The sequence below is a fragment of the Oncorhynchus mykiss genome, chromosome 7, assembly GCF_057628025.1.
Source record: "Oncorhynchus mykiss isolate SJ-2025 chromosome 7, ASM5762802v1, whole genome shotgun sequence".
In the NCBI taxonomy this organism is placed as follows: Eukaryota; Metazoa; Chordata; class Actinopteri; order Salmoniformes; family Salmonidae; genus Oncorhynchus; species Oncorhynchus mykiss.
The window spans coordinates 35,825,853-35,844,037 of record NC_143028.1 but is presented as its reverse complement, the minus strand read 5'-3'; the positions used below and the strand labels follow the sequence as shown (position 1 = coordinate 35,844,037).

The window sequence follows — 18,185 nt, the reverse complement described above, 5'->3', positions numbered from 1 at the left end:
TGCGCGTATGCAATAACACAATTCGCCCTCGCACTCCATCTAAACAACGCATTTTGTTTTTACTTTGGAAAAGTCTACAAAACGCAGTCCACCATGTTTTTTACAGATTCTAGTTTTGGAAACAGAAAACTGTATGGAGATCAAATGTTTTATCGATGAGAAATTTTTCAGAATTTCGGACAAAATCCAACTCGCTCCATCTTCTCCCACTGCCGGCCACTGGGCTTCCTCTCATCGCCATATTTGGTAGTGAGTGGAACGCCAACCGGATGTTTGACATTTATACACCTGGTGAAATATCTGGCTCATTGTTTTGTCTATTGTGACACTGTGGAGATCCGCTTCATCACTGTCGCAGATCAGCCAAGATGGCAAATTTCGAAGAACAGCTCACTGGGGAAGAGAAGGTAGCTACATAACTAGTCAGTATTTTGATAAGCTTTGTTCACTGTTTTACGATTTTTAGTAAATTAGCTAGGTTGTTGTGTCCTTCCTAAATTATTTTGGCTGCAGAAATAACGTTAGCTAGTTTGCTAAGCTAGTACCTAGCTAAAGTTAGCTTGCTGGCTGACGCTAACTAGTTAACATATGAGCTAACTATCCTGTCTGCTAGGAAATAAACTGACGGAGTTAATTGAACCAACTATACTCCATACGCATCATGTAAATAATACCGAACGCAAGAATCAGTTTGCGTAAATAGGAGTCTGTAGCTAGCCAAAATGTTTGTAAATGTTAGCTAAGGTGGGTATGTGTTTTAAGACTTAGACACATATGCCCACTGTGCTAGACACAACTCCGAAGAACATAGGCATCATTCTATTCATTATCACATTGTCTGTCTTGGTGGTATTACATTGCATCTAGCCGATTGACTATAACAACCAGGGCTGTCAAACATTAAATACAAATATTGATTAATGTCAAGTTCAGAATTAGTTCAAATTAAGATGTAATTAAATCAGATTTAGCTTTTTATTTTTAACTTTACCATAATGACTTCTTGGTTTTGTCTAAAGTATCGGTTAGCACAATTGGGTAAATTGAAAAACAGCACACTTGTTTTTTTTTTTTTACTTAACAAAAATATAAACGCAACATGAGACAATTTCGAAGATTTTACTGAGTTACAGTTCATATAAGGAAATAAAATACATTTTAAATAGATTAGGCGCTAATCTATGGATTTCACGTGACTGAGAATACAGATATGCATCTGTTGGTCACAAAGGTAGGGGTGTGGATCACAACCAGTCTGTATCTTGTGTGACCACCATTTTCCTCATGCAGTGTGACACATCTCCTTCGTATAGAGTTGATCAGGCTGTTGATTGTGGCCTGTGGAATGTTGTCCCACTCATCTTCAGTGGTTGCGGGAAGTAGAACACGCTGTTGTACACGTCGATTCAGAGCCTACCGAACATGTTCAATGGGTGACATGTCTAGTGATTATGCAGGCCATGGAAGAATGGCCTGCATAATAGCAGCGGCATGGGGCCGTGCATTAACATGCTAAAACATGAGGTGATGGCGGCGTATGAATGGCACGACAATGGACATCAGGATCTCGTCACAGTATCTCTGCATTCGATTTTCCAGAGATAACATTAAATTGTGTTCATTGTCTGTAGCTTATGCTGCCTGCCCATACCATAACCCCAGTTGGACATACTGCCAAATTCTCTAAAACGACTTGAGGTGGCTTATGGTAGAAACATGAACATTCAATTCTCTGTCAACAGCTCTGGTGGACATTCCTGCAGTCAGCATGCCAATTGAACAATCCCTCAATTTGAGACATCTGTCATTGTGTTGTGACAACTGTACATTTTTAGTGGCCTTTTATTGTCCGGAGCACAAGGTGCACCTGTGTAATGATCATGCTGTTTAATCAGCTTCATGATTTGCCACACCTGTTAGGTGGATGGACTATCTTGGCGAAGGAGAAATGCTCACTATGTTGCATTTATATTTTTGTTCAGTGGACATTGCATAGTTGTTTTTAGCTGTTTACCTTAGATGGTCTTTGGGCAACCCAAATACAGACAGATGGCGATATTGGGTCATTTCATCTTACCGTCCAAAGGGAATCTATGCAGCCAGCTATACACTTGTATCCCCTGTGGACAGGTTTGTGCGTAAAACATGATCCATTCAGGCTGCAAAGGCAGCAATTTCCTCAACTGGATTAAAGGCAAGAAAGCAGATTTTGTTGTTACATATGCATACTTTCTTTATGAAACACCATTTTACACCACCATGCTACAGTGACTAATGCTACTCCCGGATGTTGAGTATTGCATTCAGCCAATCAGACCAGGATTGAAAAAAGACTGCTGCAATCTGATTGGCTGAATGCGATACGCAACATCTGGGACTTGCATTAGCCACTGTAGCATGGTGGTGAAAAATAAGGTGGAAATCGACACCTTGCAGCCTAAATGGAGATTGATTTGTGTCTGAACCGGTTCACGGGGGATATGAGTGTATGCGTAGATTCCCGGCTGCATAGATTCCCTTAAAATGAAATGATTGAAAATCGCCACCTGCTGGTCTTTGAGCCAGTATTTGTGATGTTTTCAGTGTATTTTAAAAGGGTGACTAAAACACCCCGACAGGCAGGTGTTTTTCTGTTGCTCATTAGAAAAATTTGATTTCAGTCTTGGTGTGTTTTCTGACAGCTTCTGTGTTTCACTTCCTCAAAATCCACAGAATAATCTAAGAACTCAAAAAATCTAATTAATTAGACGGTTTTTGCAGAGGATGTTTTATTTGACGTCTAAGGAGTTTGCAGTATTTCTCAAGTAAAAAAATTGTAAGGTTTTGAATTCGGTAAACAAATTTGTGCTGCTAGGCAGGTCTCTCACTGCCTATGCTATTGGATAGAGAGCAGTCACCACAGCTGTTAACCCCATGTTAGAAGGCAACTGGACATCGTCAAATCAAAACCCAATCTTCATTTTCTCCTTGTGACGCACATACAGTGTCGTGAAAGTATTTGCCCACATTCTGATTTTCTCTATTTTTGCTACTGTATGTTATCAGATCTTCAACCAAACCCTAATATTAGATAAAGGGAACTTGAGTGAACAAATAACAAAAATAATTGATCCTTATTTATTTAATCAACAAAATTATGCAACACAATTCGTGTGTGTGTGTGGAAAAAGTAATTGTCCCCTTACACTCAACGGGATGTGCCACCTTTTTAGCTGTAATGACTGCAACCAAATGCTTCCTGTAGTTGTTGATGAGTCTCACATCACCGTGGAGGCATTTTGACCTACTCTCGAATGCGGAACTGCTTTAACTCAGTGACATTTGTAGGTTTTCAAGCATGAACAGCTCGTTTCAAGTCCTGTCACATCTCGATAGGGATTAGGTCTGGACTTTGACTAGGTCATTCCAAAACTTCAAATGTCTATATTTTTTAGTCATTTTCATGTAGATTTGATTGTGTGTTTTGACCCAAAGACAACTGGTGGCACAACCAGTTGAGTGTAAGGGGGCAATTACTTTTTGCATAATTTTGTTTATGAAATAAGTATTTAATTGTTGTTACTTGTTCACTCAGGTTCCCTTAATCTAATATTAGGTCTTGGTTGAAGATCTGATAACATTCAGTGTCAAAAATATGCAAAAGTTGAGAATTTGAAAGGGGGCAAATACTTTTTCACGGCACTATGTTCCAAACTAACTTTAAGACCAAAATGATCTTATTCACTTTGTAGTCATTTTGTATACTACAATAACGGTTTCTGACTCATATTGATGCCCATAGGACATTTTCAAAGGGATTTGTTGCTTTTAAAGGCAGTCGCTCTTGAACACGTTCAGATAATGCAATTAATCGCAATAAAAATTGTATTACAAGAACTCTGACAGCCCTAATTACAACACAAGGAACTGTTGACCTCTTACTTGGTATAGGAATCATAGTCCCGTGGGACATCTTAATTGGGCATGGGACACAAGCTAAGGCTTGATCACCCTTTAGCTGGCCACCTTTGATGAGAGTGTTTAGTGGTTAAAGGCCGAAACACCCACTGATTCGAAGGCACACTACTGAGGATGTGTCCCAAAATTGACATCTTAACCCAGTCTAAGAAATAAACCTCCCATGCCACTCTGTCAACATCACGGCAAATCTCATGCGAGTGCATTCCATCTATTGGCACAATGGACAGTTTTTAACATCTCGTCCCGTGTTTTATGATTCTGATCCCATGAAAAGTCCACACAAACATACTGTACAACCATATTCACAAGACTTCTTCTGAAGAAAATACATTATCATAGTGATTGTGGCCATTTCAACCAATTGCGATTGAATCACCAAAAACTAAACAACCTTCATTTGAAAGCTTGAAAATGGACTGTTCTTGCTGTCAGCTGCATGCAGATACATGTTTGAAGCTGCCAGTCCCTACTGGGGTGTAACATTCCTATCACTTCAATGGCAGGCCCACAGCAGGGATACGGTCAGATACATGTACAGACCAGTAGAATGAGTATATGTATTTTACAAATACTGCTCTGTGTGGAAAGGTGCCACAGTCTTTGGGAGCATCTACAGTGCTTTCAGAAGTATTCATACCCTTGACTGATTCCACATTTTGTTTTATTCAGGTTGAAACAACAAATACAAAATAATCTCACAAATCTAGACACAAGACCCAATATTGACAAAGTGAAAACATGCAAATGTATTGAAAATGAAATAGAGATCTCATTTACATAAGTATTCACATCCCTGAGCCAATGCATGTTACAATCACCTTTTACAGAGATTACAGCCGTGAGTCTTCCTGGTAAATTATATAAGAGCTTTACACATCTGGATTGTACAATATTTGCACATTATTCTTTAAAAATGTCTTCAATCTCTGTCAAGTTGGTTGTTGATCATTGGTGGACAGACATTGTCAAGTCTTGCCATATGTTTTCAAGATAACTTTTTAAAGTCAAAACAGTAACTAGACCCCTCAGGAATTTTCAATGCCATCTTGGCAACTTTGGCTTTGTGTTTTAGGTTATTGTCCTGCTGAAAGGTGAATTTGTCTCCTAGTGTCTGTTGTAAAGCTGATTTGAACCAGGTTTTCCTTTTAGTATTTAGCTTGTGCTTAGCTCTATTCCAGTTCTTTTTATCCTAAAAAAACCTCCCTATTCCTTGGCAATGACAAGCATGGCAATGACAAGCATACCCATAACATGATGCAGCCTCTACCATGCTTGAAAATATGAAGTGGTACTCAGTGTTGTGGTGCGATTTGCCACAAACATGATGTTTTGTATTCAGGACGTAAGTTTCATTTTAATTGCCACATTTTTGACAGTTCTACTTTGCCTTGTTGTAAACAGGATGCAGGTTTTATTTTTATTCTATAGAGGCTTCCTTTTCATTCTGTCATTTAGCTTTGTATTGTGGCTTAATTACAAATGTTGTTGATCCATCCTCTGTTTTCTCCTGTCACAGCCATTAAACTCTAGCTTTAAAAAAAAATCACCGTTGGCCTCCTGGTGAAATCTCTGAGCGGTTTCCTTCCTCTCTGGCAGCTGAGTTAGGAAGGATGCCGGCATCTTTGTAGTGACTGGGTGTATTGATACACCATCCAAAGTGTAATTCATAATTTCACCATGCTCATTGGGATATTCAGTATCTGTTTCTATTTTTCTAAAACATTTTTATTTACGCATCTACCAATAGGTGCCCTTTGTGAGGCATTGGAAAACCTCCCTGGTCTTTGTGGTTGAATCTGAAATTCCCTGAGGGACCTTAAAGATAATTGTATGTGTGGGGTAGAGAGGAAAGTTATTCATTCAAATCACGCTAACACTATTGCACACGGAGTTAGTCTATGAAATTTGTGATTTGTTAAGTGAATGTTTACTCATTAAATTGAGGATTAACAAGGCCATAAAGGGGTTGAGTACTTACATATTGGCATGACATTTCAGCTTTTCATTTTCAAATCATTTGTAAAAATGTCAAACACAATTCAACTTTGACGTTATGGGTTATTGTGTGTAGGCCAGTGACCCCAAAAATATATTTCATCAATTTTAATTTCAGACTAACACAACAAAATGTGGAAAAGTCAAGGGGTGTGAATACTTTCTGAAGTAACTTTAGGCCTAACTGTGCAGCAGCATACACACAGCAGAACTTGTTTGTTTCAATTTTTGACATGCACCAGTGAAGAGTTGCAAAAATAGAACTATACAGTGAGTACTTTACTTGTATTGAATTAAGCTATGTAACCCACACAACCTTTGGGTCTGCATCTGAACATGAACACAGTACCAGTCAAAAGTTTGGACACACCCACTCATTCAAGGGTTTTCTTTATTTGTACTATTTTCTACATTATAAAATAATAGTGAAGCCATCAACTATGAAATAACACACATGGAATAATGTATTAACCAAAAAAGCCTTAACCAAATCCATATATTATATTTTAGATTCTTCAAAGTAGCCAGCCTTTGCCTTGATGACAGCTTTGCACACTTTGTTATTCTCTCAACCAGCTTCACCTGGAATGCTTTTCCAACAGTCTTGAAGGAGTTCTCACATATGCTGAGCACTTGTTGGCTGCTTTTCTTTCACTCTGTGGTCCAACTCATCCCAAACCATCTCAATTGGGTTGAGGTCGGGTGATTGTGGGGGCCAGGTCATCTGATGCAGCACTCCATCACTCTCCTTCTTGGTCAAATAACCCTTACCCAGCTTGGTGTTATGTTGAGCCATTGTCCTGTTGAAAAACAAATGATAGTCCCACTAAGCGCAAACCAGATGGGATGGCATATTGCTGCAGAATGTCGTGGTAGCCATGCTGGTTAAGTGGGCCTTGAATTCTAAATAAATTACTGACGGTGTCACCAGCAAAGCACCATCACACCACCACCTCCATGCTTCACGCTGGGAACCACACATGCGAAGATCATCTGTTCCCCCACTCTGCATCTCACAAAGACACAGCGGTTGCAATCAGAAATCTCAAATTTGTCTCATCAAAACAAAGGACAGATTTAAACCGGTCTTATGTCCATTGCTTGCATTTCTTTTTTTCTTTTTTCTTTTTTTATTTCACCTTTATTTAACCAGGTAGGCTAGTTGAGAACAAGTTCTCATTTGCAACTGCGACCTGGCCAAGATAAAGCATAGCAGTATGAGCAGACAACACAGAGTTACACATGGAGTAAACAATTAACAAGTCAATAACACAGTAGAAAACAAAGGGGGAGTCTATATACAATGTGTGCAAAAGGCATGAGGTAGGCGAATAATTACAATTTTGCAGATTAACACTGGAGTGATAAATGATCAGATGGTCATGTACAGGTAGAGATATTGGTGTGCAAAAGAGCAGAAAAGTATATAAATAAAAACAGTATGGGGATGAGGTAGGTGAAAATGGGTGGGCTATTTACCAATAGACTATGTACAGCTGCAGCGATCGGTTAGCTGCTCAGATAGCTGATGTTTGAAGTTGGTGAGGGAGATAAAAGTCTCCAACTTCAGCGATTTTTGCAATTCGTTCCAGTCACAGGCAGCAGAGTACTGGAACGAAAGGCGGCCAAATGAGGTGTTGGCTTTAGGGATGATCAGTGAGATACACCTGCTGGAGCGCGTGCTACGGGTGGGTGTTGCCATCGTGACCAGTGAGCTGAGATAAGGCGGAGCTTTACCTAGCATGGACTTGTAGATGACCTGGAGCCAGTGGGTCTGGCGACGAATATGTAGCGAGGGCCAGCCGACTAGAGCATACAACTCGCAGTGGTGGGTGGTATAAGGTGCTTTAGTGACAAAACGGATGGCACTGTGATAGACTGCATCCAGTTTGCTGAGTAGAGTGTTGGAAGCCATTTTGTAGATGACATCGCCGAAGTCGAGGATCGGTAGGATAGTCAGTTTTACTAGGGTAAGCTTGGCGGCGTGAGTGAAGGAGGCTTTGTTGCGGAATAGAAAGCCGACTCTTGATTTGATTTTCGATTGGAGATGTTTGATATGAGTCTGGAAGGAGAGTTTGCAGTCTAGCCAGACACCTAGGTACTTATAGATGTCCACATATTCTAGGTCGGAACCATCCAGGGTGGTGATGCTAGGCGGGCATGCGGGTGCAGGCAGCGATCGGTTGAAAAGCATGCACTTGGTTTTACTAGCGTTTAAGAGCAGTCGGAGGCCACGGAAGGAGTGTTGTATGGCATTGAAGCTTGTTTGGAGGTTAGATAGCACAGTGTCCAATGACGGGCCGAAAGTATATAGAATGGTGTCGTCTGCGTAGAGGTGGATCAGGGAATCGCCCGCAGCAAGAGCAACATCATTGATGTATACAGAGAAAAGAGTCGGCCCGAGAATTGAACCCTGTGGCACCCCCATAGAGACTGCCAGAGGACCGGACAGCATGCCCTCCGATTTGACACACTGAACTCTGTCTGCAAAGTAATTGGTGAACCAGGCAAGGCAGTCATCCGAAAAACCGAGGCTACTGAGTCTGCCGATAAGAATATGGTGATTGACAGATTCGAAAGCCTTGGCAAGGTCGATGAAGACGGCTGCACAGTACTGTCTTTTATCGATGGCGGTTATGATATCGTTTAGTACCTTGAGTGTGGCAGAGGTGCACCCGTGACCGGCTCGGAAACCAGATTGCACAGCGGAGAAGGTACAGTGGGATTCGAGATGGTCAGTGACCTGTTTGTTGACTTGGCTTTCGAAGACCTTAGATAGGCAGGGCAGGATGGATATAGGTCTGTAACAGTTTGGGTCCAGGGTGTCTCCCCCTTTGAAGAGGGGGATGACTGCGGCAGCTTTCCAATCCTTGGGGATCTCAGACGATATGAAAGAGGTTGAACAGGCTGGTAATAGGGGTTGCGACAATGGTGGCGGATAGTTTCAGAAATAGAGGGTCCAGATTGTCAAGCCCAGCTGATTTGTACGGGTCCAGGTTTTGCAGCTCTTTCAGAACATCTGCTATCTGGATTTGGGTAAAGGAGAACCTGGAGAGGCTTGGGCGAGGAGCAGCGGGGGGGGGGGGGCGGGGCTGTTGGCCGAGGTTGAAGTAGCCAGGCGGAAGGCATGGCCAGCCGTTGAGAAATGCTTGTTGACGTTTTCGATTATCACGGATTTATCGGTGGTGACCGTGTTACCTAGCCTCAGTGCAGTGGGCAGCTGGGAGGAGGTGCTCTTGTTCTCCATTGACTTCACAGTGTCCCAGAACTTTTTGGAGTTGGAGCTACAGGATGCAAACTTCTGCCTGAAGAAGCTGGCCTTAGCTTTCCTGACTGACTGCGTGTATTGGTTCCGGACTTCCCTGAACAGTTGCATATCACGGGGACTATTCGATGCTATTGCAGTCCGCCACAGGATGTTTTTGTGCTGGTCGAGGGCAGTCAGGTCTGGGGTGAACCAAGGGCTGTGTCTGTTCTTAGTTCTGCATTTTTTGAACGGAGTATGCTTATCTAAAATGGTGAGGAAGTTACTTTTAAAGAATGACCAGGCATCCTCAACTGACGGGATGAGGTCAATGTCCTTCCAGGATACCCGGGCCAGGTCGATTAGAAAGGCCTGCTCACAGAAGTGTTTTAGGGAGCGTTTGACAGTGATGAGGGGTGGTCGTTTGACTGCGGCTCCGTAGCGGATACAGGCAATGAGGCAGTGATCGCTGAGATCCTGGTTGAAGACAGCGGAGGTGTATTTGGAGGGCCAGTTGGTCAGGATGACGTCTATGAGGGTGCCCTTGTTTACAGAGTTAGGGTTGTACCTGGTGGGTTCCTTGATGATTTGTGTGAGATTGAGGGCATCTAGCTTAGATTGTAGGACTGCCGGGGTGTTAAGCATATCCCAGTTTAGGTCACCTAACAGAACAAACTCTGAAGCTAGATGGGGGGCGATCAATTCACAAATGGTGTCCAGGGCACAGCTGGGAGCTGAGGGAGGTCGGTAGCAGGCGGCAACAGTGAGAGACTTATTTCTGGAGAGAGTAATTTTCAAAATTAGTAGTTCGAACTGTTTGGGTATGGACCTGGAAAGTATGACATTACTTTGCAGGCTATCTGCAGTAGACTGCAACTCCTCCCCCTTTGGCAGTTCTATCTTGACGGAAGATGTTATAGTTGGGTATGGAAATCTCTGAATTTTTGGTGGCCTTCCTGAGCCAGGATTCAGACACAGCAAGGACATCAGGGTTAGCAGAGTGTGCTAAAGCAGTGAGTAAAACAAACTTAGGGAGGAGGCTTCTGATGTTGACATGCATGAAACCAAGGCTTTTTCGATCACAGAAGTCAACAAATGAGGGTGCCTGGGGACATGCAGGGCCTGGGTTTACCTCCACATCACCCGCGGAACAGAGAAGGAGTAGTATGAGAGTGCGGCTAAAGGCTATCAAAACTGGTCGCCTAGAGCGTTGGACAGAGAATAAGAGGAGCAGGTTTCTGGGCATGGTAGAATATATTCAGGGCATAATGCGCAGACAGGGGTATGGTGGGGTGCGGGTACAGCGGAGGTAAGCCCAGGCACTGGGTGATGATGAGAGAGGTTGTATAACTAAAACAATGATAACTAACCTGAACAACAGTATACAAGGCATATTGACACTTGAGAGAGACATACAGCGAGGCATACAGTAATCACAGGTGTTGAGTTGGGAAAGCTAGCTAAAACAGTAGGTGAGACAACAGCTAATCAGCTAGCACAACAACAGCAGGTAAAATGGCGTTGACTAGGCAACGGGGCCAACAGATAAAACAAACAAGCAGAATGGAGTACCGTGATTAATGGACAGTCCAGCGTGCATCAGCTATGTAGCCAAGAGATCAGTGTCCAGGGGGCAGCGGTGGATGGGGCAGGGAAGCTGGACTGGCGAGTGTTATCCAGGTAAAAAAAACTAACAATGACTAAATAGCTTGTAGCTAGTTAGCTGGTTAGCTTCTGGGGGTTCTTGAGTGTGTACTAAAAATTGGCCCAAGGAAGTCTCTTATTGGTGTCATTTTACTAGTTGTTTCTTTGTAGCAATTCGATCATGAAGGCCGCAGTCTCTTTTTTTTATTTTTATTTTTTTACCTCCTTTTCTCCCCAATTTTGTGGTATCCAATTGTTTTAGTAGCTACTATCTTGTCTTATCGCTACAACTCCCGTATGGGCTCGGGAGAGACGAAGGTTGAAAGTCATGCGTCCTCTGATACACAACCCAACCAAGCCGCACTGCTTCTTAACACAGCGCCATCCAATCCGGAAGCCAGCCGCACCAATGTGTCGGAGGAAACACCGTGCACCTGGCAACCTTGGTTAGCGCTCACTGTGCCCGGCCTGCCACGGGAGTCACTGGTGCGCGATGAGACAAGGATTTCCCTACCGGTCAAACCCTCCCTACCCCGGACGATGCTAGGCCAATTGTGCGTCGCCCCACGGTCGCGGCCGGTTACGACAGAGCCTGGGCGCGAACCCAGAGTCTCTGGTGGCACAGCTGGTGCTGCTGTACAGGGCCCTTAACCACTGCGCCACCCGGGAGGCCCACGCAGTCTCTTCTTAACAGTTGATGTCTGTTACTTGATCTCTGAAGCATTTATTTGGGCTGTAATCTGAGGTGCATGTAACTCTAATGAGTTTATCCTCTGCAGCAACTAGGTAACTCGGGGTAACGTTTCCTGTGGCGGTCTTCATGAGAGCCAGTTTCATCAGAGCTTGATGCTTTTTGCGATTGCACTTGAAGAAACTTTCAAAGTTCTTCAAATGTTCCATATTGATTAATTTCTTAAAGTAATGGGGGACTGTTTCTCTTTGCTTATTTGAGCCGTTCTTGCCATAATATGGACTTAGCCCTATTTGGTAAAAGACCATCTTCTGCATACCACCCTACCATGTCATAACACAACTGATTGGCTCAAAGTTGTTAAGGAAAGAAATGCCACAAATGTACTTTTAACAAGACACAACTGTTAATTGAAATGCAATCCAAGTGACTCCTGCATGAAGCTGGTTGAGAGAGTGCCGAGAGTGAGCAAAGCTGTCATCAAGACAAAGTGTGGCTACTAGGAAGAATCTCAAATATAAAATAACACTTTTTGATTACTACATGATTCTGTGTGTTATTTCATATATTTGATGTCTTCACTATTCTTCTACATTGTAGAAAATATAAAGGAAAAACCCTGGACTGAGTAGGTGTGTCAACTTTTGACTGGTACTGTACATAGGCCTACAATACTGTCGTTCCATCAACGGATTTCAGTGCACTCTAGACTTTTTCAGGGGGGGCCCTTGTTAAAATGTTAAACCCCCCGGTTTAACTGTCAGTGCCTCTGACACCCCACATGCATTACATATGCATTACAGCTGCTAAAAATAGCCCCTTCCATCTAAGGAGTGGCTTGGACAGCGCAGAAGTAGGCTCATCAGGCAGCCAAGCCAGTCACTGCTCTCTGCTTCACTCTAGTGACCAGGGTAAAATGGCTGTCATTATACTGTCACTGTCTCATTTATTTCGACTGACAGTCAGCCTTAAAAGTTGTTTATCACATTGTATTGTCTTTCCCTCAGGTCCGCATTGCGGCTAATTTCGTCGTCCATGCTCCACCTGGAGAATTCAATGAAGTCTTCAACGGTGGGTATGCTTAGAAATAGTATGATCATTGTACTGTTTATTTGCTACCCAGGCACTTGTTTTTATTTTTATACAGTCTGTTAATGCATTGCTGTTGGTAGTCTCTTGATAATGCCATTTCTTGATTTAAGATGTGCGGATACTGCTCAACAATGACAATCTTCTCAGGGAGGGTGCAGCGCAGTGAGTGGAGTTTTATTTATTTATCTATATTCTGTTCATGCATTGTTGTGCAAATATAACCTTTTAATCTGCTGTATTTCAACAGTGCCTTTGCCCAGTACAACATGGATCAGTTCACCCTTGCCAAACTTGAAGGGTATGATGATCAGGTAAGATGTTCAGTCACCTGAACTGTGACTCTTACCCAGCGGTTTTGAAACTGGTTGGTCTCATACTGTGACATGCATACATACAGTACCAGTCAAAAGTAGCCACCCTTTGCCTGGATGACAGCTTTGCACACTCTTGTTTGTTTGTATGTTTGATGTCTTCGCTATTATTCGACAATATAAAAATAAGGAAAACCCTGGAACGAGTAGGTGTGTCCAAACGTTTGACTGGTACTGTACGTATGTGTATATATCACATTATCTGTAAGGTCAATGCAGCAACTGATGCCCTCTATCTGTGTCCCTGTGCTCCGCCGCTCCCCCTCTCCAGGTACTGATCACCGAGCATGGAGACTTGGGCAACGGGCGTTTCTTTGACCCCCACAACAAGCAGTCATTCAAGTTTGACCACCTGAGGAAGGAGGCCAGTGACACCCAGCCCCACGAGGGAGAGGCGTCTCTCAGACCGTGGAGAGATGCGTGTGACAGTGCCCTGAGGGCCTACGTCAAGGAGCACTACCCCAGCGGCGTCTGCACTGTACGTCCTCCCTTTCACCTGCAGGATAGGATTCTTTTTTTTAAATTTAACTAGGCAAGTCAGTTAAGAACGTTCTTATTTACAATGATGGCCTACGCCGGACGACGCTGGGCCTATTGTGCGCCGCCCAATGGGGCTCCCAATCACAGCCGGTTGTGGCACAGCCTGGATTCGACATAATAATATTATCTTTAAAGAGCTTTTCATGCTGGAAACATTAATTATTTTGGACTGTACAAGTGTAGTTGATAAAGATGAGCATGGTAAACATTGACAGAACCTTGTTTTATTCATCACAGGTTTATGGGAAAACTATAGACGGCCAGCAAACCATAATTGCTTGCATTGAAGGTCACCAATTTCAACCAAAGAACTTCTGGTAAATGACAGTGTACAATGCAAGTACACTTTAAGAAGTCTTAATTTAAATATACATTTGTTTTTGTTTACAACATAATATCTACTTCTATGACTGGGTAAGGAGTCAGGACTCATATTTAATTTGTGTTTTCAGGAATGGCCGTTGCAGGTCTGAATGGAAGTTCAGTATATCCCAATCTACAGCTCAAGTCGTTGGAGTCCTCAAAATACAGGTAGGCTAGTGTCTGTTGCCAAGTGTCCTCCATTTTGTCCGGCTGTGTAAAAGCCTCTTCAAAGACAACGGGTTGGGCACAGGCCCCTGAAAGTCAAATTGATTTACTGAACATGTATCTTGTTCTCATGTCATATTGTATATTGCGTCTCACCCCTATCTTGTGGTTATAGGTACATTACTATGAGGATGGAAATGTGCAGCTTGTCAGCCACAAGGATGTCCAGGAATCCCTCACAGTGAATGTGAGTTTCCCTTTCAGTAGAATGTGCCCACAATCAGTAGCACTAAAGGCATGCTTATTTTTGCAAAGGACACTGGTAATGATAGAACTCTTGAAGTGTCAGTCAGCCCTAGTAGAGGAGACACTTATGATACTCTACTGTGGTTTTGTGGCCTATTTCCTCTAAACCTGCACATAAGTGTTAAAAGGAAGTAGAAGGGTGCAGACTAACTGTTCATTGGGGCATGAGGGGAAGTAGGATGACGTAAGAAAGAAGAAAAGGCCTTTATGATAGAGATGGTCTTCAATCTCTGTCAAGTTTACAGGCAATTGTCAAAGGCATGAATTCTGATGTTTTTATTAGTCCTTTGGCATGACAACTCTTATCTTACATCCGAGGTGTAACACTTGTTTTTTTATTCTCTTGTTTTGACAGAATGAGACTCAGACTGCAAAGGAGTTTGTGAAAATCATTGAGGATGCAGAAAATGAATACCAGGTATGCAACTTATGTTTCCTCCCAGTAATATTTTGATAAATTGAAATAAATCACATTTCTTGTCATTGGGGAGGGGCGAGAGTCTAAACATTTCTCTCATTTCCAGACGGCCATCAGTGAAAATTACCAGACCATGTCTGACACCACGTTCAAAGCCTTACGCCGACAGCTTCCTGTCACCCGCACCAAGATTGACTGGAACAAGATCCTCAGCTACAAGATTGGCAAGGAGATGCAGAATGCCTAGAGGACAGTGTGTCGGTCTGTCTCTGTGTGTTACTGCAAAGACAAATCGCTTGAACGGGTGAAATCAGAAAAGGAGAGGGTGGTCTCATAAAATTTGTGGTCTAATGTGTCTATTTAGTCTGTGTTGAAGAATGCCACGATTTGATGTCAGGAGTTAGTGTACTTCCTTCGCCACGTTACAAGGTGATGCCTTTTAAGAGGACATTTTGATGGGTTGTTCATCTCTGGCTCATTTGCAACAACAAAAATATAAAAAAAGAAAATGCCTTTACTGACACTGAAAGTTTGGGTCATTGGGTCATCCCCCTCCTGCCCGCACACACTCACGCTTCAAATTGTAGTCATACCCCTCAGTTGGTTGTCTGGGTGCCACAGGTAGCAATCTATTTAAGCCCTGTTTGTAACCCTACAAGCGCTGGGATTCAAACAAATGCAGATAAATGACCTGTGTTTTGTGGTTGATCTTTGGTTAAATGTGATTTCAGATTGAGCTGAGCTACCATCCGCTTCCTTGACGGCTTATTTGATCTCCGTTAATGTCCGGAGATATTGCCTTTTAACAGCATGCACACAGCGATAGGCTTTTAATCTGCGTTGGATTGAATTCCGACCTATATAATTTTGTATAGGTATTGGCAAATATTTTTGTAACCCAAGGTCTCTTCTGAGTGCGGTGTATACTCCATTTAATATGACAAAAATATAGTGCACCTCCCCACCCCAAAGAAAAGACCCAAGTAACAGTTCTGTTCCATCTTTCCCGTGGTAAAGATATGTACTTTGAACTGTTTGGGGGAAAAAATGGAATTCATCACACCGAATGAATCTTCATTTCACACACGAGGCAGGCCTACGTGCTCGGCTCTGGTTTAATCAAGCCTAAACAAGTACAGTACCTACAGTACCATCAGTATCCTCTATCAGTAATTAGGCTACGTTAATATATAATACCTATATTCCCTTTACCTCCTTTTTAGCTTTTTACTCATATTTTTTTTTATACAAAATGTCAAACATGTATAACAAAAGGAATGAAGAAGTTGCACCAAATGCAGTGCTGTAACTACTGTGATCATTAACTGTTAACCATACTGTTTCCCATACCAGTGTGTAGAAATATTCTGATTGGGAAAAATTCTAATCAGAATTGGTGCCAAATGTGTAAATTCTGAATAACACTGAAAATACAGTAAAGGGACAATTTGAATAAAGACACATTATTGTATATCACTTTATAATGAAGTACTTGAAATGCACCTCTTGACTGTTTACATATGAAATATAACACAGATTCATTGTCTGTGTACTGGTACATTTGTGTCCAAAATGCTTTTACGCATTGGACAATACACTATTTTGCTATATTGTTCTGCTTTCAGTTCTTATGTCTCAACTATTCTATACAGTGCATTCGGAAAGTATTCAGACCTTGACTTTTTCCACATTTTACATTACAGCCTTATTCTAAAATGGATAACATTTTATTTTCCCCCCTCAATCAACACACAGTACACCATAATGACAAAGCAGAAACTGGTTTTTAGTCATTTTTGCAAATGTAAATAAAAATAAGTATTCAGACCCTTTGCTCAGTACACTGTTGACGCACCTTTGGCAGTGGTTACAGCCTCGATTCTTCTTGGGTATGAAGCGACAAGCTGGCACACTTGTATCTGGGGAGTTTCTCCGGTTCTTCTCTGCAGATCTTCTCAATCTCTGTCAGGTTGGATGGGGAGCATTGCTGCACAGCTATTTTCAGGTCTCCAGAGTTGTTTGATCAGGTTCAAGTCCGGGCTCGAGCTGGGTCACTCAAAGACATTCAGAGGCTTGTCCCGAAGCCACTCCTGCATTGTCTTGGCTGTGTGCTTAGGACTTAACCTAAGTCCTGAGCGCTCTGGGGCAGGTTTTAAAGGATCTCTGTACTTTGCTCCATTCATCTTTCCCCCGAATCCTGACTAGTCTTCCAGTCCCTGACACTGAAAAACATCCCCACAGCATGATGCTGCCACCATGCTTCACTGTAGGGATGGTGCCAGGCTTCCTCCAGATGTGATGCTTTGCATTCAGGCCAAATAGTTCAATCTTGGTTTCATCAGACTAGAGAATCTTGTTTTCCATGGTCAGAGTCCTTTAGGTGCATTTTGGCCAACACCAAGCGGGCTGTCATGTTCCTTTTACTGAGGAGTGGCTTCTGTCTCTACCATAAAGGCCTGATTGGTGGAGTGCTGCAGAGATGGTTGTCCTTAACCTGGAAGGTTCTTCCATCTCCACAGAGTAACTCTGGAGCTCTGTCACAGTGACCATCGGGTTCTTGGTCATCTCCCTGACCAAGGCCCTTCTGCCCCGGATGCTCAGTTTGTCTGGGCGGCCAGCTCTATGAAGAGTCATGGTCATTGGTGGTTCCAAACTTCTATTTAAGAATGATGGAGGCCACTGTTCTTGGGGACCTTCAATGCTGCAGAAATGTTTTGGTACCCTTCCCCAGATCTGTGCCTTGACTCAATCCCGTCTCGGAGCTCTACGGACGATTCCTTCGACCCCCATGGCTTGGTTTTTGCTCTGACATGCACTGTCAACTGTGGGACCTTATATAAACAGGTGTGCGCCTTTCCAAATCATGTCCAATCGCTTGAATTTACCACAGATGGACTCCCAAGTTATAAAATATCTCAAGGATGATCAATGGAAACAGGATTCACCTGAGCTCAATTTATTTCGATTCTCAAACAAAGGGTCTGAATACTTATGTAAATAGGGTATTTCTGTGGAAAAAAACATACACTTGCAAAATTTCTTGACCTGTTTTCGCTTTGTCATTATTGTGTGTAGCTTGATTGGAAAAATGTTAATTTGATCAATTTTAGAATAAGGCTAAAGTAAAAAAAATTATTAAAAAAAAGGAATAAGGGAAGGGGTCTGAATACTTTCCGAAGGCGCTGTATATAACCTTTCCTTCATAATACTCGCGTGATAATCTTATATTGACGTGCTGTTTTGGTGAAAACTGGCCCAGTTAGATTATGTAAAAAAACAAAAACAATTTGAAATACACAATCATACCACAATGAACAGGGAAGGTTTGACAAGACAACACAATCGCTTTTCTTGGAATACTAAACTCAAAAGCTAGAAATCCATGTTTCAGATAAA

General features: G+C 42.5%; 1 protein-coding gene across 1 annotated transcript; it reads left to right on the top strand.

Annotated features, from left to right (window-relative positions):
- The first annotated feature begins 217 nt into the window (after positions 1 to 217).
- capza1a (capping actin protein of muscle Z-line subunit alpha 1a) lies at positions 218 to 16,260 on the top strand. Its single transcript, XM_021609272.3, has 10 exons — positions 218 to 407; positions 12,542 to 12,605; positions 12,737 to 12,788; positions 12,874 to 12,937; positions 13,269 to 13,475; positions 13,775 to 13,854; positions 13,990 to 14,068; positions 14,241 to 14,312; positions 14,727 to 14,789; positions 14,896 to 16,260. Exons 1-10 carry the CDS (start codon positions 369 to 371, stop codon positions 15,034 to 15,036), a joined length of 861 nt encoding a protein of 286 aa, XP_021464947.3. The 5' UTR covers positions 218 to 368; the 3' UTR covers positions 15,037 to 16,260.
- The last annotated feature ends 1,925 nt before the right edge of the window (positions 16,261 to 18,185 follow it).

Excerpts from the sequence above, each read along its gene's own strand:
- capza1a (XM_021609272.3), top strand. The coding sequence starts at position 369 with ATGGCAAATTTCGAAGAACAGCTCACTGGGGAAGAGAAG. Across the intron at positions 13,476-13,774 it reads ACCCCAGCGGCGTCTGCACT|GTTTATGGGAAAACTATAGA; the intron begins GTACGTCCTCCC and ends TATTCATCACAG. Across the intron at positions 13,855-13,989 it reads TTTCAACCAAAGAACTTCTG|GAATGGCCGTTGCAGGTCTG; the intron begins GTAAATGACAGT and ends TTGTGTTTTCAG.